Here is a 24,785-nt window from a genome sequence, read left to right as displayed (position 1 = left end):
AGTTAGAAATATAATAGCAAATATATTCACTTTTCTATCTAGGTTAGTGCAGATGAAGCATCCATCATCACAACCTGAAGAATTTTAATACAGTCACTGGCAATAAGTTCCAGTATGTCCCATAAAGACTCTATGGCTGTAATCTGATGAGATAAAATACCTGGTTTGAAAGCCTGTACCAACTCTTCCAGGAAAGGCCATAGCCAAGAGGCCACTCCCAGTGACCTCAGTGTGAAGCTGACCTGAAAGGCTTTCCATCTTTGGAAACAATGCTCTGTAACTCACCAGCCTGCTCTGATGTGGAGCAGGCCTAAGTGGTTCAGCAGCAGCCAAGAAACACCCTACACATTGAGTAAGCGGGTAATTCTCAGGCCCACAGGCAATTACCATGTTCCGTTACTGCAGTGGGTGGTGTTTTTAACATGTGTTGAGCTGTATCAATGAAGGCCTGAAACAGTTCTCCACGTCCCAGAAGGTAAAAGTCTTTAATGATCTGCAGAAAGAGTTTCAATTTACAATTTGGTAATCCAGCAGGGCGATGAGCTCCTCACTATCTTACTGGAATTACACATATAATTTCCAAATCTCATCAGTTTGGAAATAGGCTTTTGGCATTTCAAAGGGGCAAGCTTAGCAATCCCTCACAGCAAGATGCCTGGTATGTCTTTGTTATCATTTATTAAGTGAAAACAGTTATATTATGACAGAAGAAAGTTAACACCTAAAGTTTCATACTGTAGTGAATCTGTAGGATTAGGTGCAGTTGGCGCACTTGACTGAGGACCTATCAGGTACTCTAGAAATCTGGGTACAGGCAACCTGTTCTAGGAGAGGCTAGAGAATGAAGTCATTGACCACCAGCGTCATTTTGATTACCTTCAGCTGACCCAGTAAATCTGATTCTTCCACCATTAGTTTCCAGAGGTGCTGTGAAAAGAACCAACAAAAGAGATAAAATTTCATTACAATGAAAATTTCTGTAAAAAATTGGTTTTGTACAAATCCAGCAATGTATTGAAAAAGAATATAAACCATGACCAAGTTGGGTTAAACCCAGGCATGAAAGGGTAGTTTAAAGTAAACAATATATATGAGATGGGAATGTTCTGAAATTAAATAGTGGTGATGATTATGCAATATTGTTAATACACTAAAAATCACCATATATTACTTTTAAATGGCTCAAATGGTATTATGTGAATTTTATCTCAAAAAATTAAAAATTTAAATATAAGTGTAATTTAATACAGATCAAAAAGTAAAAACCATATGATTACATCAATAGATGCAGAAAAAGCATTTGACAAAAAGTCAACATCCATTCAGGATTTTAGAAAAAAACAAATTTATTCTTAGAATGTGTATATACCAGAAACCCACAGCAGACAACCTATTTTATGGTGAAACTTAAGAAGTTCTTTTAAAGTCACTCAAAATTATCCTATATACTCTGCCAATACAGTAAGATAAGAAAAAAAATATGTATTACTGGAAAGGAAGAAAGAAAACTTTTTATTAATAGATGATATCTGCACAGAAAGTCTGAGAGAACTAATACACAGATTATTAAAACTAGTAAGAGAATTCAGCAAGGTGTTGAGGATTAATGTACAGAAATCAACTGCCTAACCATTACCTGTATCAAAGGTAAAATCGTGACAAGAGTTTGTCCAGTGAAGTGATTAACACTGATTCAGGGTATGCAGAATCCCCATCCTGGCACTCATCCCCTCCTCTCTCTTACTGTAACTGACATAGATTAAGAACTGGTCATTGGCCCTTCTCTAATGCACACTAATTGGCATAGTAGCTGACATCCCCTGGGGAAATATAAGCACACAGGTCAAAATAACTAGATGTGTGAAGGGTAAAAGAAATACAACAGACTAGGTAAGACACACCATGTGAAGTGGAAGTTTTAGAACAGAGTGGATCTACAGTGTGTCACCCGTATGTCCCCTGTAAGACTGGGGTATTCATTACCCCAGCTATTGGGAGTATTGCCTGATACTGGAGTTAGGCCTCCAGAAATTGTCTGTGGCTTAAGGGAGCTTCCTTACCAGTGGCTCTTCTCCCTGAGGAGAGTCCACATCCAATATTTGATGCAGATGTACAATGGCACAGCCCTCTATCCTCAATTTGGGATAGCTCTGAAGGGCCACTCTAGCTTCAGAACTCAGCATAGGATTGGCCAAAGGTTCTGTTGCAACTATATCACAGTTTACCTTTTCTCTCTGCTCAATCCCATTTTCCTTACTCCTTACTATCAAATTTTAGTCTCAGAATCTGTTTCCTGGGAAATCTGACCTAAGAAAAAGATTTAAAATTTTAAATATTCTTGATAAACAAACTTAAAGAGATAAGGATAGTAGCAATATAAATACACAAAAGAAAATAAAAAAACAAGTTGCTAGAACAACTGGATACCCACATGCAAAAAATTAAAAGTTTTTTCATACCTTACACCACATACAAAAATTAAATCAAAATAACCACAAACCTAAGAGTAAAACTGAAAACTATATATTTTTAGAGGAAAACAAAGGAGAAAATCTTTGTGCCCTTTGTGACCTTTGTAAGCAATGGTTTCTTAGGTACAATGCCAAGCGTAAGAACCATAAAAGAATAAAAATTGATAAAGTGGATTTAATAAAAATTAACTTCTACTTTTTGAAAAGACAGTGTTAAGAAAATGAATAGCCTTCACAGACTGGGAGAAAATATTTGTAAGTCCCATATAAAGGACTTATAATTAGAGTACAGAATTCTTGAAACCCAACAGTAAGAAAACAAAACAGAAGCAATAAAAATGGATGAAAGATTTAAACAGACACTTTGCCAAAGAAGATATATGGCTGGCAAATAAGCATATTAAAAAAACACCATTAGTCATCAGGGAATGAAAATTAAAACTACAATGAGGGAACAACCCAAATGTTTATCAGCAGATGAAGAGAAAATACATTGGTATGAACAAGGGGTACTACTCAGCAACAAAAAGGAATAAACTACTGATAGATGCAAAATGGATTAGTATCGATTATACTGAGTAAAAGAATAAACTTAACCAAGGAAGTGGAAGATATGTACAACAAAATCCACAAGACGTTGAAAGAAATCAAAGACGGCACAAACTGAAAGACATTCCATGTTCATGGATCAGAAGAATTAACAGTTAAAATGTCCATACCACCTAAAGTCATCTATAGGTTCAATGCAATCCCTATCAAAATACCAAAGATATTCTTCAGAGAAATAGAAAAAACAATTATAAAATTTGTATGGAACCACAGAAGACCCCAAATAGCCAGAGCAATTCTGACAAAGAAGAACATAGCCATAGGCAGCATACGTTTGAATTTCAAACTATATTACAAAGTTACAGTAATTTAAAAAGTATGGTACTGGCATGAAAACAGACACAGAGACCAATGGAACAGAACAGAAAGTTTAGAATTAAATTCCCCTGCCCCAGCTGGTATGACTCAGTGGATTGAGTGCTGGCCTGAAAACTGAAAGGTTACCAGTTCAATTCCCAGTTAGGGCACATGCAGGCCAGATCCCCAGTTGGGGTGTGAGAGGCAACCAATTGATGTTTCTCTCCCTCTCTTCCCATCTCACTAAAAATAAACAAACAAACAAACAAATAAATAAATAACTTTAAAAAAACTTAAGTGTCCACATATATGGTGAACTAATATTTGACAGGAGAACCAAGAACGACACACAAAGAGGAAGGGATTGTCTTTTCAACAAATGGTGTGAAAACTGGATAGGCACATGCATAAAAAAAAAATTGGACTCCTATCTTACACCATACATAATAACTCAAAATGGATCAAAGACTTAAAATTAAACATAAGACCTACTATATAAAATTCCTAGAAGAAAATGTAGGGAAGAAACTCTTTGACATTTGTCTCAATAATGATTTTTTTTAAAGATTTTATTTATTTATCTTTAGAGGGGAAGGGAAGGAGAGAGGGAGAGAAATATCAATGTATGGTTGCCTCTCATGCGTCCCTTGCTGGGAACTGACCTGCAACCCAGGCATGTGCCCTGACTGGGAATCAAACCGTGATACTCTGGTTCGCAGGCCTGTGCTCAATCCACTGAGCTATACCAGCCAGGGCTTCGATAATGATTTCTTTTAATATGACACCATAATTATAAACAACAAAGCAAAATATAAGTGGAACTACACAAACTGAAAAGCTTCTGCACAGCAAAAGAAATAATCACCCGGGCTGGGTAGCTCTGGTGGTTAGAACATCATCCTGATACACCAAGGTTATGGGTTTGATCCTTCGTTAGGGCACATACAAGAATCAACCAGTGACTGCATTAACAATTGAAACAATAAATTCATGTTTTTCTCTCTCTCCCTCTCTCTAAAAATCAATTTAAAAAAATAACAAAATGAAAAGGCAGAATGAGAAAAATATATGCAAACCACACATCTGATAAGGGGTTAATATTCAAAACATATTAATAAAATTCATATAACTCAATAACAAAATAGCCTCAATCCAATTAATAAATGGGCAGAGGAACTAAATAGACATTTTTCCAAAGAAGACATCCAAATGGACAACAGGAACATGAAAAGATAGTTTAACATCACTAATCATCAGGAAAATGCAAATCAAAACTAGAATGAGATATTAAGTCACACCTGTTAAAATGGCCATCATCCCAAACAAGATGAACCTAAAGAGGCCTGCACCAAGACACATCAGAATTAACATGCCAAAGATTAAAGATAAAAGAGAATCTTAAAAGCAGCAAGAGAAATGCAGTTAGTTACCCACAGGGGAGCTCCCATAAGATTCTCGGCCGATTTCTCAACGGAAATTTTGCAGGCCAGAAGGGACTGGCAAGAAATATTCCAAGTGATGAAAAGCAAGGAACCTACAACCAAGATTACTTTATCAGGCAAAGCTATTATTTAGAATCAAAGGATTGATAAAGTGCTTCCCAGACAAGAAAAAGCTAAAGGAGTTCATCATCACCAGTACTATATGAAATGTTTAAAGGGTCTTCTTTAAGAAGATCAAAAACATGAACAATAAATGGTAACAAATATATATCTATCAATAATTGAATCTAAGAAACAAAATGAAACAAACAGAAATAGAATCATAGATACAGAGAATAGTTTGATGGTTGCCAGATGGGAGGGGTGTTGGGGGGATGGGCAAAAAGAGTGAAGGGATAAAGAAGTACAAATTGGTTGTTACAGAATAGTTTTGGGGATGTAAAGTACAGTATAGGAAATAGAGTAGCCAAATAATATATATGCATGACCCATGCACATGGACAATGGTGTGGACACTGCCTGAGGGACTGGAGGGTTCTGGGAGGAGGAGGGAAAAGGAGAAATAATTAGGACAACTGGAATAACATGCACAATAAAATATAATTTGAATTAAAAAATAACAAAAAATAAAATGGCTATCAAGAAGATAAGAAATAACAGGTTGATGAGGATGTGGAGAAAAGAAAACCTTTGTATACTGTTGGTGGGAATGTTAGTTCAGCCACTATGGATAATAGTATGAAGTAAAGGTTCCTCAAAAAATTAAAAAATAGAACTACTATGCGACCCAGCAATTCCTCTGCCAGGTATTTATCTGAAGAGATCCAAAACACTAATTAAAAAAGATATATGCACCTCTGTGTTCATTACAGCATTATTTACAATAGTCAAGATAGGGAAGCAACCTAAGTGCCCACTGATGGGAGATAACAGAATATTACTCAGCCAAAAAAAGAATGAAACCTTGCCATTTGTGACAACATGGATGAGAACATCTCTAAGTATGCTAAGTGGAATAAGTCAGAGAAAGACAAATACAACACGATATCACTTATATGTGGAATCTAAAACACAAAAATGAACAAGCAAAACAGAAACAAAGTAACAGATACAGAGGACAAATTGCTGGGTGCCAAATGGAAGGGTAGGTGAAGGGATGAGTGAAAAAGGGAAAGCATTAAGATATACTCATTGGCAATTATAAAAACAGTCACAAGGAAATAAAGTGTACCATAGGGAACATGGTTAATATTATAATAACTGCACGGTGCCTAATGGGTACTGGATTTATCAGGGTGATCGTTTCATGAGTTATGTAAGTGTCTAATCACTGTATTGTATACCTGAAACTTATATTGTATGTCAACAGTAATTGAAAAAAAAATTTTTTTTTAAAGATTTTATTTATTTATCTTTAGAGGGGAAGGGAAGGAGAGAGGGACAGAAACATCAATGTATGGTTGCCTTTCATGCATCCCCTGCTGGGAACTGGCCTGCAGGGAACCGGCCTGCAACCCCAGTATGTGCCCTGACTGGGAATCGAACCGCGATTGTCTGGTTCGCAGGCCCGCACTCAATCCACTGAGCTACGCCAGCCAGGGCTGAAAAAAATTTTTAAAGAATTATATGCTTAAGATACTTAAAACACTTTTTTTAATTTATGAATTTCAGAGATAGAGAAATGGAGGGAGATAGAGAAACACCAATTTGTCTTTCCACTTATTTATGCATTCACTGGTTAATTCTTTTATGTGCCCTGACCAGGAATTGAACTTGCAACCTTGGAGTATGGGGACGATGCTCTAATCAACTGAGCTACCTGGCCAGGACATGTGTAGGAAAGTAGCTTACTTTGAGAAGAGTGCTATTTCAGGGGATGGATGTGATAGCTCTTCTATATTCAGAGAAGTATTTGAAATAATATGTATTAGTGATATTCTTATGAGTGTTCTGTGCAAGCTAGAGGAAAAAAGGAATAAACTATTGATACATGCAACATGGATTAATCTCAAAATAATTAAGCTTAGTAAAAGAAGCCTGACCCACCTCCCACCATAAAAGAGTATATACTGTTTGACTTTATTTATATAAAACCTAGAAAATGTCCACTAATCTAAAGTGACAGGTTAGATGACAGATCAGTGGTTGCTTGGGAGAGGGAGGGTAAAAGGGTGGAATTAAAGCACATGGAAAAGTTGAAAATAAGGGTTGGAAGAAGACATATCAGATAACCATGACCTGAAAGAAATATGGGTAGTGATCTTAATAACTAATAAAACAGAACTGAAGTCAAAATATACTCTGTACACATATATAAATATGTGACAAAGAGGACATTGTATATATACAAAATATATATATATATATATTCCTAATAAATATGCACATGTGTAACATATCACCTGAAAATGAGGAATTACAACATGCACAGAACTCTAGGCTCAGCACAGAATATACATTCTCTGGGCATATGGAAAGCAATTAAAAACAAATAAACAGGACTTCTGGCCAAGATGGAGGCATAGGTGGAAACACTGTGCCTCCTTGCACAACCAAGTTTAAAGACAACAAAGTTTTAGTAACAAAAATGCAACCAAAACAGAAAAAATTGAACTATAAGGAAGTCCGACAACAATGAACCAGCCAGACTGGTAAAAGGGGTGGAGCCAGCGGCAGGCAGAGCGGGGTTACGCAGGAAAAAGCGGCCAGACCTACCCAGGCACACAGGCGGCAGTTGGCAGATCCCAGGTGTGGGGTTGCGATGGGCAGACCCATTGAGGGCACAAGGCGACTGCTTCCCACAGTCACACATTCTTGTGCAGATAAGCCAGGCAAAGGAGCAAGCAGTGAGACAGACCCCGCAGGCCCCAGCGGCGGGAAGCAGCAGAGGGAAGCAGCAGAGGGGACCACTATTACCCCTCTCTGACCCAGCCCCCACATACAGCATCACAACCCAGCAACTGAGTTGCCCCACCCTTGTGAACACCTAGGACTCTGCCCCTCATACGTAACAGGCGCAAACAGACCAAAATATTATGGCTCAAGAACACCTCAAAGCCCCAGAGCCAATAACTCTAAGCGACCAAGAAATAGCAAAACTTTCAGATGCACAGTTCAAAACACTGGAGATCAGGATGCTCACAGAACTGGTTGATTTTAGTCACAAATTAGAGGAACATATGAAGGCTAAACTAATTGAAATGAAGGGAAATGCACAGAAAACCAATAGTGACGGAAAGGAAACTGGGACTCAAATCAAGGGAGTGGACCAGAAGAAAGGAAAAAATGACCAAACAGAAAAATATGAAGAAACAAGAATTCAGAAAAATGAGGAGAGGCTTAGGAACCTCCAGGACATCTTTAAATGCTCCAACATACAAATTATAGGGGTACCAGAAGGGGAAGAGGATCAGCCACAAGTGGAAAACTTATTTCAACAAATAATAAAGGAGAACTTCCCCAATCTGGCAAAGGCAATAGACTTCCAGAAAATCCAGGAAGCTCAGAGAGTCCCAAAGAAGTTGGACCCAAGAAGGAACACACCAAGGCACATCATCATTACATTAACCAAGATTCAAATGAAGGAGAGAATCCTAGAAGCAGCAAGAGATAAGGGGACAGTCACCTACAAAGGACTTCCCATAAGACTGTCAGCTGATTCCTCAAAAGGTACCTTACAGGCAAGAAGGGGCTGGAAAGAAGTATTCCAAGTCATGAAATCCAAAGACCTACAACCAAGATTGCTCTATCCAGCAAAGCTTTCATTTAGAATGGAAGGGCAGATAAAGTGCTTCTCAGATAAGGTCAAATTCAAGGAGTTCACCATCACCGAGCCCTTATTATATGAAATGTTAAAAGGACTTATCTAAGAAAAAGAAGATAAAAAAATATGAATAGTGAAAGGACAGCAAATTCACAGTTATTAACAACCACACCTAAAACAAAAGCAAACTAAGAGGACAGCTAGATAAGGAGCAAAACCATAGAAATGGAGATCACATGGAGGGTTAGCAACAGGGGAGTGGGAGGAGGAGAAGGGGGGAGAATGTACAGAGAATAAACAGCATAGATGGTAGGTAGAAAATAGACAGGGGGGAGGGCAAGAATAGTATGGGAAATATAGAATCTAAAGAACTTGAGACACATGGACATAAACTAAAGGGGGGGAATGGTGGGGGAGGGGGTGTGCAGGGTGGATGGGAATGAAGGGGGAATAGGACAACTGTAATGGCATAATCAATAAAATATATTTAAAAAAACAAACCTGCTAATAGTCCATTAAAAAGCCTCAATAAATTCCAAAGGACTAATATACAGACTGTATTCTCCAACTATAGTGTAATAAGACTAAAACTTAATAAATCCTTTGGGTTAGAAAGAAAATTTAAAATTTCTTAGAACAGAATGATAATGAAAACACTACATAGGCCAAAACTTGTGGGACAAAGTCAAAGCAATCAGACAAGTACCTAGTTCCTCCTGACTTACAAGTCAGAAGCTGTGGACATCAGGACTCGGTGCAAGTATATTTTAAGATTTCCTCAGGTGATTTTACAGGCAGAGTTGAAAACTACTAACATAGTTAATAGCACACTTGACTAACTAAAGATGTCATTTAATGTTATCACATCCCTATGAGCCAAATTTTATCATAAAGAACAGAACATATGCCCATTTGAAAAATTACTGATCACTCCTCATATAAGAACACTGGACTAGGCAGAAGTCAAAAGACCTGTTTCTGACCTCATCTTTCTTACTTCCTGTGCAATACCAGACAAGTTAGCTTTCTATTTTTTTTTTCATTTATAGGAATGGAAAAATTATACTTGTCTGCCTTCCTCAGGAGTATCATATACACAAATGATAGAATAAGTAATAAAACCATTCTAAAATATAAGTAAGGCACTAAATTTAGTCAGAATCCACTGATTCCTTGGAGTTATTACCAACTACTGTATATCGAAAACCTCAAAATGCTAACTGTCTGAAATAAAACCAAGACCTCCCTTTAGTGAACTGACTGCTTAACTAACTAGCAAACTCCTGTCAGGTGTGAAAAGGCTAAGGCAGTTCTGTCTCTATTATAAGAACAAAGAGAATGCTTTCATTTTTGCCTTGTCCCTCAAGTCTCTCAAACATTTCTTTTCAAGCTAATTTCTTACTACATTAAGAAGATAAAAAGTCAAGTTTCTGAGGAAATTAGTCCACCTTCTCCCTAAGAAAATATACTATGAAAGACAAACCTCAGCCACCGTGCTACGAATACGATCCACCACCTGCTCAAAATCCACGAGGCTGAAGAGCGGCTGCTGCTTGAGACGATGCAGCTCTGCAGCGAAAGTATCCTCCTGGTTTTTCAAAATGGATCCTGCGAAATAGGAAGGCACTGTTATAGGAAGACAGAGAACAACCAGGGCAGGTAAGAATTCCCAACCATGGTGGTGCAGCTCCTTCACCTGCTTCAGGCAAACATGTCATGACTGTGCTGAAACATCAGTACATAAACATTGCTAGCCACTCTCTCTGACCAGGCATACTTTGGAGTCATAGAATATCAAGAAGGGCCTTTGAGGCCCTGTCTGGTGTTGGTCAGTGGGTTGGGCATTGTCCCAAACCACAAGGTTGCTGGTCTGATTCCTGGTCAGGGCACATGCCCGAGCTGTAGGCTAGGTCCCTGGGTGGGGTCATGCAAGAGGCAATAGATAGATTTTCTCTCCTCCTCTCTCTCTCTAAAAAATAAAGTCTTTAAAAAAAAGGACCTTGACTGGTGTAACTCAGTGGGTTGAGCGTGAGCCTACGAACCAGACGATCGCGGTTCGATTCCCAGTCAGGGCACATGCCTAGGTTGCAGGCCAGTTCCCAGCAGGGGATGCACTAGAGGCAACCATACATTGATATTTCTCTCCCCCCTTCCCTTCCCCTCTAAAAGATAAATAAATAAAATCTTAAAAAAATAAAATAAAATAAAAATTTTAAAAGGAGAAGAAGAAGGACCTTTGAGGATGGGGTACATTGTGCAAGGAGATTCCTACCTTTTCTAGTTAGGTTGACATTTTGATTCTCAAACATCTGAACAGATTCTCCAACAAACAGGATTTTTTCAGCAACCCTCACTGGAATGTAGGATGGCAGAATCTCTACTCGCAGGGAGAACTGCTTTAGAGATGGTGCCAGCATGTTCTCTTCCTCTATCAGGCGCTGGTCAAGGAAATAATCCAAATAAGAGATGATGTATGAAGGGAAAACAAGAAAACATCCTAACACATGATTTATAGTTTCTAGAAGCAGGAACTTTAAATCTGAAGGTGCATAATTTTTAAGTTACTAATGTTAGAGAGATGTATTCCATTTTCAGGCAGCAGGTGGGCATGGTGGAAATAACAGTGTTTTTTTAACACTAGGGTTTTTGTCCACACTCTGGCTTTACTACTGTAGAAACTTGTGCAGTAGATCTGAAACTCAATCTCCTTATATGTACCATGGAATAATTGGTCTGTACTTTTTCCAAGTCTACACACCCATGATTTTATGATCATGTGTATATGTCTGTTCTGCCCAGCTCTTACACCAGCCCTAAGTCATCTAGCCCAGGGGTTCTCCAAGTGTGACTCCTGGACCAGCAGCAGCAGCTTCACGTGGGAACTTGTTAGAAATACAAATTTTCAAATAGAACAACTGTAATGGCATAATTAATAAAATATATTTTAAAAAAAGAAATGCAGAAAAAACGCCTATTACGAATACTTCTGCCAAGATGGAGGCATAGGTGGAGACACCGTGCTTCCTCACACAACCAAGTTTAGAGACAACTAAATAATAGCAACAGAAAACACAGCCAGAACACAGAAAATTGAACTTTTCGGAAGTCTGATAACAACAAATTCTTCAGCCTGACCGGTAACAAGGGCGAAACCAGCAGCTGGCAGAGCGGGGTAGCACAGGAAAACTCGGTCAGACGGACTCAGGCGCGCAGAATCCAGGCGCAGGATTGGACCTGGTGGGCAACTCAGCAAGCAATCAGCGAGGGGAACAGCGAGGGGAACAGCGAGGGAGCAGGGCTGCGGGTTTACTGTGGTCACCCATTCGTGTGTGGATAGACAAGTGAGGGAGTGGGCAATTGGACGAGAGCCAGCAGCCCCAGCGGCAAGCAGCGGAGGGCGCCGCCATTTCCCCGCTCTGACCCCGCCTCCACATACAGCGTCACAACCCAGCGACCTGGGAGTCCAAGGCTCCGCTCCTCGCACTTAAAGGGCGCGAACAGACCAAAAATGGCTCAAGATGATCTCAAAGCCCCAGAGCCTATAAATCTAAGTGATAAAGAAATAGCAAAACTCTCAGACGCACAGTTTAAAACACTGGTGATCAGGATCCTCACAGAACTGGTTGATTTTAGCCACAAATTAGACAAACATATGAAGGCAAAACTAATTGAAATGAATGGAAGTGCACAGGAAACCAATAGCGATGAAAAGGAAACTGGGACTCAAATCAATGGAGTGGACCAGAAGAAAGCAAATAATGGCCAAACAGAAAAGAGTCAAGAAGCAAGAATTCAAAAAAATGAGGAGAGTCTTAGGAACCTCCAGGACATCTTTAAATGCTCCAACATCTGAATTATAGGGGTACCAGAAGGGGGAAAGGAACAGCCACCAGTGGAAAACTTATTTGAACAAATAATAAAGGAGAATTTCCCCAATCTGGCAAAGGAAATAGACTTCCAGGAAATCCAGGAAGCTCAGAGAGTACCAAAGAAGTTGGACTCAAGAAGGAACACACCAAGGCACATCATCATTACATTAGCCAAAATTAAAATGAAGGAGAGAATCCTAGAAGCAGCAAGAGCTAAGGGGACAGTCACCTACAAAGGAATGCCCATCAGACTGTCAGCAGATTTCTCAAAAGAGACCTTACAGGCAAGAAGGGACTGGAAAGAGGTATTCCAAGTCATGAAATCCAAAGACCTACAACCAAGATTACTCTATCCAGCAAAACTTTCATTTAGAATGGAAGGACAGATAAACTGCTTCTCAGATAAGATCAAATTCAAGGAGTTCATCATCACCAAGCCCTTATTATATGAAATGTTAAAGGGACTTATCTAAGAAAAAGAAGTTAAAAAAAAACATGAACAGTGAAAGGACAGCAAACTCACAGTTATTAACAACCACATCTAAAACAAAAGCAAACTAAAAGGACAGCTAGATCAGGAGTGGAAACATAGAAATGAAGATCTCAAGGAGGGTTAGCAACAGGGGAGTGGGAGGAGGAGAAGGGGGGAGAAGGTGCAGAGAATAAACAGCATAGATGGTAGGTAGAAAATAGACAGGGGGGAGGGCAAGAATAGTATGGGAAATATAGAATCTAAAGAACTTGAGACACATGGTCATAAACTAAAGGGGGGGTAATGGTGGGGACAGGGGGTAGGGTGGAGGGGAATGAAGGGGGGAATAGAACAACTGTAACAGCATAATCAAAAAAATAAATTAAAAAAAAAGAAATGCAAATTTTCAAGCCCCTTCCCATAGCTACAGAAAAACTGGGTGATGAGGCCCAGCAATCTGTGTTTTAACAAGCTCTCCAGGTGATTCTGATGAACACTGAAGTTTCAGAACCACTGATCTAGCCCAGAAAGCCCCAGATGCCCATCATCTAATCACTTAGCACCCCCATTCCCTGACTTGCTTTTAATTTGACCCTTATCTAGCTCCAATAGACTTCACAATCCTGAGTTTGATCTCTGCTGTTTGCCATCTTTGTTTTGGGCTTCAGAGGTGATGGAGCTGGTGGCTCCAAGCACTATTCCAAGCCATTTTCCTTTTGCTCTCCACCCTCTTCATCCATAATAACATATTTTGTGGCTGAATTTTTCACGATAACAAATATTTTGTCTTTTTACAACACAAGATTTTCCGCAATTATAAAAGCTTCCATACACACATACAAACATACATTTCGCAGACCCTCCTGAAGTCTCACGTGGACTCCTGATTAAATACATCTGATGCTGATGACTCCTCAAGCTTTACCTTTAAGCTAGCTGCTCTCATGAGCTCTAGCCTCAGCTCACTGAACATTTCCTACAAGTCTCCAACTCAACAAGTCCAAAATTAGACCCATCTTCTTTCCTCCAAAACCAACAATACACATTTCTTGTCATCTCTACTTGCCTAGCTGCTGAACACAGACACTTAGGTATCATCCTTGATTCTTTTCTCTGGACCCGTATCAAATCAATCATTAAGACCTTCTTATTCCACTTCCTAAATCTCTCTCAAGACTCTACTCCATATTTACTATTAACACTCTTGACTTAGGCCATTGTTATTTTTCATGTAAGTGTCCTCAGCATTCTCCTAACTGACCTACCTATAGTGAATCTTGATTTTTTTAAAAAAGTGATTCCCCATGTACCCAGAGTGATCTATTATAATGCCTGATTGTATTAACCTCTTGCCTAAAATTCTTCACTGGCTTCCAGCTCTTTTCAGATTCAAGTCCGAATTCCTTCTCATTGTTTACAAGGGCTTTAGTGATCTTACCTCTGCTTAACTCAATGGTTTCACTGACTGCCACTTCCCCAAACCCCTCCACTGTCCCTTACATGATACTTCATTCTTTACTTGACCATTTCGGTTGAATTACTAATGGTTCCCCAGATGAGCCATGTCCATTATGGGCTCTGTACTTCATACACATCCTTCCCTGAAACATTTACACATGTGCCTGGAACATTTCCTGACCTCTCCTCCCAAACTTTTTGCAATTTGGCCATATATTTCACTGAAAAACCTTCTCTAGTTACTCTAAGACCAAGTTCTGGGAACATCTGTACTTACTCTTTCTAGAGCACTTAGCACACTGTAATGTTACTGTTTACTTATGTCTTCCACCAAACTATAAGCTGTTTAAGGACAGGGACTACTACATATTATCTGTCTATGTAGCTGTGGCACCTAGAATAGCACCTGGTATATAACAGGCATTTGATAAAATGTTGTATGTAACAGGATAGATGAATGAATGAATAAGGACAATAGAGGACTTTGGGGAGTCTAATCAAAACTCCAATTGCATTTAAATATTGCAAAGTAGCTATAAGACTACCTTAAGGAATAAGATTTATTATTAACCTCTTAAAAGCATATATTAGGAAAAAGAGAAACAAACGGAATCTCACAAATGTATTTTCTGTTTTGTAGTCTCACATTAAGTTAGATATTAAGTTTAAGGTAAGTATTAAGCTAAGATATATCTAAAGAGTTTATGGAAGGTGCCCAGCTATGATGAACTTGGAGCGGGGAGGGAGGATCACCGAAAGGACATCCAGCTGTAGTTTTTTCTACTTCCTGGCAGGATTATGCTGGCTTCTTGCTATGTTCTCACCAAGTCCTGGAGTTCTCTCAGTTGTTTTCCTGTCAGTCCCCCAATACCCAGATCCTCTTCATCCTCTTCTGGCTGGGCACTGACATTCCCAGAAGATGGACCCTGTTTGATAAAGAACTCTTCGTGCTGGTCCAAGAGGAGTCCATGCAGCATCCAGGCTGAGAGCTGCTTATACATGACCCCATGACACACAGCCAGGATTCTGTGTTGGGAGAAAAAGCAAGGGCCTTAGAAGCCCACTTCAAGAACACTAAGCTCCACAATGGCACAGAGGGTATGTTTTAAACTGCTATGGGATAAACAGAGACCTGAGAGGTTGATGAGTCATAAAGGAAATGACCAACTATAAGACAAAAATAATTGTGGTGTTTTAATTTAAATGTTTGTGGCTGGACTGATTAAATTTCCAAACTTGTTGCCTACATACTAAAGTCTGAAGTGTTCAGTGAATGTTCTGATACGTCTTTTAGGAGAAGCGCTTTTCCTTTCCTCTCTTTGTGTAAAGTAAGTTTTAACACTGATATTCCTGTTAAAACTAAATGGACTTATAGGAGTCCCTCTTTGGCTAACAGAGCATTAAATTTGTTTTATTTATTTATTTTTTGAATCACATAGGAAGAGTAGAATTAATACATAACAGGCACACACACCTGCCTGTCATTATCCAACAAAATGAAGAATGGTTGCTAGAGAATGGGATATTTACATGGTCTGAAAGGATCACTCCCAGATAACATTAATTACAAAGGGAAAGTGTCCCTCAATCAAGTGAGCAAACTTTATAACACCAGTAATGGGACAAACTTGCTTTCTGTGCCTTACAAAATGATGCAATAGGAAATAATATGACTCATGTAGTATTATTGCCAAAAATGTATAACCCAAATCTTATCATGAGGACATAATCAGAAAAATCTAGATTGTGGAACATTCTTCAAGACAACTGGTCAGAACTCTTAAAATGTCAGTCATTAAAGATTTTTTAGCCCTGGCTGGTGTAGCTCAGTGGATTGAGCGCGGGCCTGTGAACCACATGATCGCGGTTCGATCCCCAGTCAGGGCACATGCCTGGGTTGCAGGCCAGTTCCCAGCGGGGGACTCACGAGAGGCAACCATACATTGATATTTCCCTCCTTCTCTCCTTCCCTTCCTCTCTAAAGATAGATAAATAAAATCTTTAAAAAAAAGATTTAAAAAAAAAAGTTGATAAAGAAGAGTATTCCAAATTAAAAGAGACTAAATAAACATGACAAGTAAATGCAACCTGTGAACACTGACTGGATCCTAGATTGCAAAAAAAGAACAGCTATAAAGAACCTCTGAAGGGAAAATGAGGACATTCAGATATATTTTGGATATCATATTGCTGAGTTAACATTAAGTTTCTTGGGTATGATATGGTATTGAGGTTATATAAGAGAATGCCTTTTTCCTAAAGAGATATAAGCTGACATATTGAGAGGTTAAGTGTTTTGGTATCTGTGACCACTTACAAATCACTCAGCAAAAAACTGTGGTATGCATGCATGTGTGTGTTTATACATATACATTTCACAGTTTACACAGAGGGAGAAAGAAAAAGATAAATCAAATGTGGCAAAATGTTAGCTGGTGAAATTAAAGGCTACACAGGTATTTATTGTGTAGTTCTTTCAACATTTTTGGAGATTTAAAATTTTCAAAATAACTCGGGAAGAAAAAGAAACAAATAACTCGGGAAAAAAAAGATGGAGTCTGCTATTTACAGTATGCTAACTGAATGGAACTACTCTTTAAAAAATTAAATAGGAGGGCAGTTAAATTCTGCATATCACAATATGTGGTCTGTAAAATGTATTCCCTGCAAATATATAACAAACATGTATATAGCATATTCTCTACATAAGACTTTATATTCACTACATAAAACTATGAGTATGTTTATGTAGAGAGAAACTGTAGATGATATACACCAAAAGTTGAATTGGGTATCTCAAGAGGCTGTAATTACAGGTGATTTCTATTTCTTCTCTTTGCATATACTCATACTCATTTTCTGTAATCAAAATTCCTTTCTATGAGAGGAAAAAAAAAAAGCACAGTAATAGAGAATTAAGTCCCTAAACCATATTCTGGAAAATTTCCTGCTCTTCTGAGGACTTACTTGTACAGTAATTAAAGTAGAGATTGTTGAGTTGTGAGGGGCCTCAGAAATCATTGATTCCAATTTTGAAATCAATGTCATACCCTCTTTTTTCACGTCCTTTTTGAAAAAAATGAGGAGGTACAGGGGAACAGGAAGATCAAATGAGCAGTCTTTGATGAAACTCTGTATACATTTAGTATAGTTATAATCATAAGACAATTTTGCATTCTTTTTTCAATTAGTATTATAAAAATATTTTTACATGTTGTTATAGTATTTACAATGTTAACGACATTATAGTCTACCAATTGACTATATCTTTATTCAGCTTTCTTCTGCTGCTGGTAATTTCCTAATTTCCTGATATACTATACAACATTGCAATCAATAATATTTGTACATATGGTTATTTTCTTCTTTTGAATAAGTTAGGATGAAATTCCTAAGAGTGGCATTATGGGATTATAAAGTATAAAACTTTTTAAGGACCTCAATGAGAAAATACCAGTGACTCAAACTACACAAGTTTAGACCTAGCTAGGTATTATCTGGCACATGTAATGGAAATTCTCCCAAGATGATGAGATCCAAAAATTTAAAAAGATACCTGAAGGGCATCTAGGCAACTAGATCCTAGCTTTGATACTCAATACTTTACAACCCTTTTTGTGCAATTTCTGAGCCATTATAAGGATTACATGGGCTCCTCTGCTCATGGATCTTTTCTATCTTGGTTACACCCTTCCCAAGAGAGAAACCTGAGGTGACGTGAAAAAACAAAACAAAACATGTGCATGGTCAAGTCACTTGACCACCCACCTCCACCCCTAACCACCAATTGAGCCATGACTTACTTTTCTAGGGCACTTCGAACAGGAGGCAAACCTCCACGGCTGTGTTTGTATACTGTTTCCAGGATCTGACAACCATGAATCTGTGCAAAATACAGCATTTTCAAATTGGATTCCATTCTAATAGTTCATATAGCACAAACTCATATTCTATATTCAATCTAAAGGGCAAAATCCAGCAGAGAATGAGGATAAACTTTCTCATAAGATCTAGGTATAGTTCTGATTCTGACTATAATTCCAATGTGTATGGGTTTTCCCCACACTACCAAGCAATTCTTGGACACCAGCATGGGTGTCCTATATTTTGACCTAATTCTGACTGTATCCTGAGATAGCATCAGATTCTGTAGGTTAAGGGCTTAGTCCCACAAGACCATCCTCTATTTCAGATGCCAGTCACAAGCCCAGGTTGTTTCTGTGCTTCTAACTAACTGGCTATACCTCAGAGGTTCCTATGATCCCGTCTTTGGGTTGGATTAATTTGCTAGAGTGGCTCACAGAGCTTAGGAAACCCAGTTATTCACTCGATTACAGGTTGTCTGGGTTTTTTTGAATAAGGATATCAAATGTTACAAATCAACAGCCAGATGAAGAAACATGAAATCCTTCTGGCTCACCAACCTGGAAGCTACCCACACCCTGTCATTTTGGATTTTGGGGTGGCCTCATTACATAGACACAGTTGATTAAATCACTGGACACTGGTGACTGAACTCAATTTCCAGCCCTCCCCCACCCTTAGAGGTTGGACTAAACTCCAATGACAAGGTTGGTCCCCCTGGCAACCAGTTCCCATCCTTAAGTGCTGTCCAAAAGTCACCTCATTAACAACTCAAGTGTGGTTGACAGGGGTTTCTTATGAATAGCAAGATACCTTTATTACTATTAACACTTAGGAAATCCCAAGGGTTTTAGGAGCTCTGTACCAGAAACAATATGAAGACAAACTATATTTCTTACTATAAATCACAATATTGCAAGTTATTCTCAAAGTATGAACTCTACAGTCTCCCTACCTGTCTCCATCCAGCCCTCCAATCCCACCTCCAGCAGCACTGCCTGGGAACTTATAAGAAATGTAAACTTTGGGGTTCCACTTTTCAATCCATTTGATGAAAGCTTGTGATAAGAACAGGCATATTTAACTAACATCTACATTTTACCCAACGGTCTAATTCTCAGAAAACTGCCAGCACCCTAACATAAAACTATTACCTTCTTTTTTTCTAAGGATTAACTTTTAGCTTTTCCTTCAGATACATATCCAACAGTTCCAATTTTTAGTGCAAAAAGCTGTCATCTCCAAATATCCATAATACTTTTCTCTTACCTGACAGCTTTTTTTGGGTACATCTATTAACATTTCCCTCACCTTCTTGACCAAGAGATGCTTAGGGGCAAGGTCATAATTTATTTTTGCATTCCTGACATGTAGCATAATACCCAAGCAGATACTGTTGAATAAATAAATTAGTAAAAAATACTAAAATCTAGAGTCTTCAAAACAAAAGAGAATGTAAAGCAAAATTAATTAAGAATATTTCCATAGACAAAAAAACTGTACTTGAAAAATAACTAAATAAAATTAATTTTAAAAAAAAGAATATTTCCTTGGTGCTTATCAGAGCAAAATGAAAAAGGATAGTTCTTACCTTTTGACTTTTAATCTGTTCTACTACAACCATCACAGAGGGGAAAAGGAGCTGGAACTGCAAAGTAGAGAATAATTAGGAGGGTCTATCAAATACAAGGGAAAAAATTACTTTAGGAAATGCTTTTGTTTCTAAATAGTCCCACTTTACATTAAGATAGCAACATCACAGACCAGCCAAGGCAATTTGATATGGGGTTGGTATCTTAAGGCAATTTGATATGGGGTTGGTGGCAGATAGAAAGAGAATGGCAGATAGAAGCAGTTTTTATTTCTGAGGCTAGCATAATCATTAATATTGAGGTTAATTTAGGGCAGTAACATCAGACATTAAGTTTTAACTAAATTTGGAGCTTTTCAAACAGTTCTGATCTAGAAAAGCATATAAAATATAAAATGCTGGGCTCTAAATCCAGAAGGAAAAGAGTTCTAAAAAAATGTTATAAGTTAGATTATTCTAACAGTATCAGCAGATTCCAAGGCATTTTGTTATTTGAGCAGCATACCTGATCCAAGGAGTAATTGACATGTGATATGGAGAGATGGGGGTCAGCCAGGAACTGCAAGAAAAAACACTGTGATTAGGGCTCCATACAAATTATCTTGAATCTATTTGATCTATGAAAACTACAAGGAAATCTGAGAGTGAGCTTAGTGTTCATTTCAGGCTATCAAAAAATTTATGATTATCGAAGATTATTAATTCTGATTTTCAGTTAATAAAATCAAAGGTAGGGCTCTTACATACTCACTCAGGAACCTTTGCCATGATCTGCACACCACTTTGACCATGGCTTGGACAATCACAGAGAAAACACTGTAAACTGTACTCGCAAGCCACACAGAAAGCAGCTTACTCCTAACTCCCTGACCATATCAAAGGGCATTTCCAATTAAAAAATGTGCCCGTATCTGCTGTCCCAGAGGTGTTGTTCCCATATCCCCACTTTCACCTCTTGTTCCAAATCAAGCAGTGCTTGTCGATAAGGCTGCAAAATTGAGTCCAGTCCTGTGCAGAAGGCCCTTAGATAGATTCCATGTAACCCACCTTGGCCCTGCTGAGATGGATGGTGATCCTGAAATCAAACAAAGAGAAATCATCTCTTGGCTCAGACCCTGAAACCTGAGGAAGACATTACCCTTTATTAGTGGTAATGTTTTTGGCTAAATAATTTCATATCAGAACAGTGCTTCAGTCAGAGGAAAACCCAATGGAAGAGACAGATTGTGAGTTCTGACCTTTTAAAATGTAATATACTAAAAAATTTTGTGTTTATTGATTTTAGAGGAAGAAGGGAAGGTGTATATGGGGCAGGGGGGAGAGGGGGAGAGGGAGAGAGACAAACATTGATTTGTTATTCTATTTATTTATGCAGTCAGTGGTTGCTTCTTGTATGTGCCCTTACCAGGGATCCAACCCACAACCTTCAACTACCCTGTCAGGGCTAAAATAAGATATTTTAATTTTTCAAGGGGTCCAGATATTACAACCAGGTAGTACTCCATATTGTCGGTGGAGATTTTTTTTACAACTCAATTTTAATCTTGTAACTTCTAGTTTATATCTGTTTGGTGACTTCCTACTGCCCCAGGGTAATATCTAAATTCCCCTACATGGCATGCAATGAAATGCCCTTCTGCATTCTGGCCCTTATTTCTCTTCAAAATTCTTTTATTGATTCCAACTTCACATCCTCATTTCCAAATTACCCACTGGTCACCAAATGTGCCTTGGTTCTATTTCTCAGACCCATGAATTTGGATGTGTTCTGCTTATAACTGTACACTTATCTTAGTGACAAATACCTACTCTTCCTGCAGGACCCACCTCAAGCATCTCTTCTTTGCAAAGCCCTTCCTAACTCTCCCCAGGGAATTAATAGCTTCCCCCTTAGTTGCTTTCATTATCTCAATTTAGTGCTGAAATTGTACTTTTGTCATAATACCCAAAGCTTCATGAAGCAAGGTCCCATATTTTATTCATCTTTCTTTTTTAGCCCCAACCATAGTTGTCTGAACAGTGGGTAAGTATTTACTGATTACATAATACAATGACCTCAATCCTCATTCTAACATCCCTTCTCCTGCTTGGCATGGCAATTCATCTGAATGTGAATCTGACAATGTGGGGATTTATGAAACTCACTAAGAGGCTATTTACAAATATGGCTTATCTTTCAGGAAACCTACAACTTTTTGTAAGAGCTTCTTCTTGTAGCTTTATATAGGGAATTGTGGTTAATAGTTAACGAGAGGTCACCATGACTAGCCTCTCTGGCTATGTACTGATTTGGATGATACAGGCTCTGGTAGTCGTAGATACAATAGCAGAATTCAGCAACAAGTGTGATAGGAAGCTTGGGCTCAGGGTTTATAAGGCACAGTGTAGCCAAAGGATACTGCAAAGGATACTAGTAGTTTCTGGAGATAAATGTTCACAGCTACAAGAGGGGACCCCCAAAACCAGAATTTATTTATAAAAAATTATGTATTTATTTTTATATGTTTAAACCTCAGTCACCTTCATAGTACTCTCTATCTGATGCAATACACCTATCAAGATGTTTTTTCCACTGCTCAGAAGTGTTTCTGAACTTGTCAATTTTGATGCCTTTCAGTGCTTCTGCCATTTTTTGTTTTACCTCTTCCACATAGGCAAAAAAGGTTTCCCTTTGAGGACTTTTTTTCACCCAGGGAAACAAAATGTCTCTTGAGGTGAGACTGGGTAAATAGGGAGGGTGGGGCTCAGGGGGTCATGCTGTTTTTGGTCAAAAATGGCTGAACACTCAGTGAGGTATGGGCGGGTGTGCTTATAAATCACCCATCATGAAATGGGCAACTGCTTTGAAAGAGTGTTTAAAAAATTCACTGAAGTGGAACGCAGCCTTACAACAACACCACTTGGTACACTGATACAGATGGATTCCTAGATCACTCACTTAGCTGGGGAAGCCTCTACTACAAGGGGCCTGTGTTCTAGAAGATAATTCTGGGTGTTTTGGGATCCTCCCCTCATATAGCAAGAATAGCATGGGCATATGGTGAAGTAGACCAGGTCGGCTTACAATCAATTCTGTTTTGATCTTGTGTCATTTCAGAGAACTGAATGTCTTCATTTATCACAAAATAAAAGGAAAAATGAGTATGCTTTTTACTTTTCAAAAAAAAGTACTACAGATATCTTTAAAATTGTGAAAGTAGGAATTCACATATATAAGATAAAACCCACATAGTCATACAAATGTAGAGGTTTTCTCTTCTAGGTGTTATATACAAAAAAATCAATATTAATATTATTAATATTAACAATTACATCTTCTATATTATATAGATATAACATTATTAATATAATGTTTATAATAGATTAACATAGGTGTAAGGTTCATCTATATTATGTATAGATTTCAACTTTGATAATTAAGTGTGCTTTCTTAATATGCTTTCTTTCATAGCAAACTGGCATTGATTAGGTATTTTGTTGTTCAATTACAGTTGTTCCCACCCCCCCTCCCGTTACTCTCTCCTGCCCTACCCACCACACAATGATTAGATTTTAAGCTCATGTTCAGCTTATGTATTTTCTCTGCAATATAATCAGTTCAAGTGAAGCAGAATCCCTGTCCCAAAGATAAAACATAAGGTATTATCCTCTAACTCCTTTGCCCCACAGATTACCACCTGTGAACCCTGAGGAAAAAAAGACACCTACTAAGAAAGGTTCCTGGTGGCTAACTGGGCTCAAATTTAAAACAAAAATGAAAACAAACAGTGTAGTGGCCATTACTGCACAGGGGTCTCTTATGAAAACTAAACTTCAAAGAAGCCTGAGCTGCACTGCCTGCCTCTGTACTGAACTGTCTTCCGGCAATGTATTTCTCCCATCTGGGCCAGCCCTTATAAAGGTGTGCTGGAATCCTATTTTAACCAATAGAACGGAGGCTCTATTTTGACTAATCAGGGCAGTGATTATTGGGCCAGTCAAACTTTGAGGATTCAAAGCCTTCATCTACAGGAGGATGGACTCGTCAGGGACCAGGGACGTGGACTTCTATCCATATAAGCCAGTTCATTTCTGGCTTGGAGAGCACATTTTCCCTTTCCAGTGAAGACTGCAGACTGCTTCTCCCTGGCTGGGCTGAAAAACAGAAGATGTCTTGCCAGAGCAAAGTAGAGCAGACCAGTGTATTACAAGGCAGATTATCAAGAAGCAGAGTACAGCAATCTAGCTGGAGAGAGGCCCAGCCCCAGGGCTGACTGGCCCCAGATCTGTTCCACAGCCATGCTGTTTTCACAGCTGTGCTGTATGACAATTGAGCTGTTGGGCACTGAATGAAGTATCCTTCTTCACGGCACCCCAAGTTGGAGATTCTTGTTGTCACTGAATTGGCTGAAACAATCATCAGTTGACACACCAAAGGCCTGATAACCAATTTACCTTCTGAGTCCAGAGGGTATTGACTGCATTGAAGTCCTCACCTTTTCCCTAAATCAGAATCATTCTTTCAACTGGAAAACAGTCATCACTGAATCAGCCATACAATTCGTCAGTCTTTTTACTTACCACTGACAAGAATTACAGATGGTTAAAAATAAAGAGAGCTTTAAAATATCTCTTTAAAAAGTTCTGAGTGCTTACTATACCAGGCATTCACATGAATTACTTTGTTCAATCTTCAAAACCCTATGAAAATAGGTACTATCCATTATCCCCATTTTATAGATAAGAAAACTGAGCCTTAGTTACTGAGCATTAGGTTACTGCTGAGCAGTCTATGGCCAGTGAGTGATGGAGCAGGACACAAACTCTTGACCTCTATACTGACTTCCAATTAATTAATAATAATGGGTAATATTCATCAAGTGCTTACTATGTGCCCAGTGCCTTCTCTGGTTTAACCCTTTTATTTACAAATTTTAAAAATGAAACCCAAAGATTTTAGTTGATTGCCT

The 24,785-nt window shown here is 38.5% G+C and overlaps 1 protein-coding gene across 4 annotated transcripts in view; it reads right to left on the bottom strand.

Moving 5' to 3' along the window:
• The window catches only part of TUBGCP4 (tubulin gamma complex associated protein 4), a 40,903-nt gene that overhangs the window by 12,274 nt on the left and 3,844 nt on the right, over window positions 1–24,785 (bottom strand). For 3 of the 4 annotated variants that reach the window (XR_008391794.1, XR_008391795.1, XM_037154936.2), the window contains exons 3-11: window positions 20,789–20,911; window positions 20,342–20,395; window positions 19,837–19,893; window positions 18,185–18,264; window positions 15,206–15,407; window positions 10,855–11,020; window positions 10,066–10,190; window positions 877–927; window positions 388–493 (exon numbers count right to left, since the gene is read on the bottom strand). Coding sequence is in view for 2 of the 4 variants with exons in the window: in XM_037154936.2 (XP_037010831.2) it covers window positions 388–493; window positions 877–927; window positions 10,066–10,190; window positions 10,855–11,020; window positions 15,206–15,407; window positions 18,185–18,264; window positions 19,837–19,893; window positions 20,342–20,395; window positions 20,789–20,911 (964 nt within the window). In the remaining 2 variants the exon portion in view is untranslated. The remainder of the gene's footprint in view (window positions 1–387; window positions 494–876; window positions 928–10,065; window positions 10,191–10,854; window positions 11,021–15,205; window positions 15,408–18,184; window positions 18,265–19,836; window positions 19,894–20,341; window positions 20,396–20,788; window positions 20,912–24,785) is intronic. The other variant, XM_037154937.2, reaches the window with a different exon arrangement.

This window comes from Artibeus jamaicensis, unplaced genomic scaffold (genome assembly GCF_021234435.1).
Source record: "Artibeus jamaicensis isolate MK-2021 breed Jamaican fruit bat unplaced genomic scaffold, CSHL_Jam_final contig_1132, whole genome shotgun sequence".
Lineage (NCBI taxonomy): Eukaryota > Metazoa > Chordata > Mammalia > Chiroptera > Phyllostomidae > Artibeus > Artibeus jamaicensis.
This window is presented reverse-complemented; position numbering and strand designations above follow the sequence as displayed.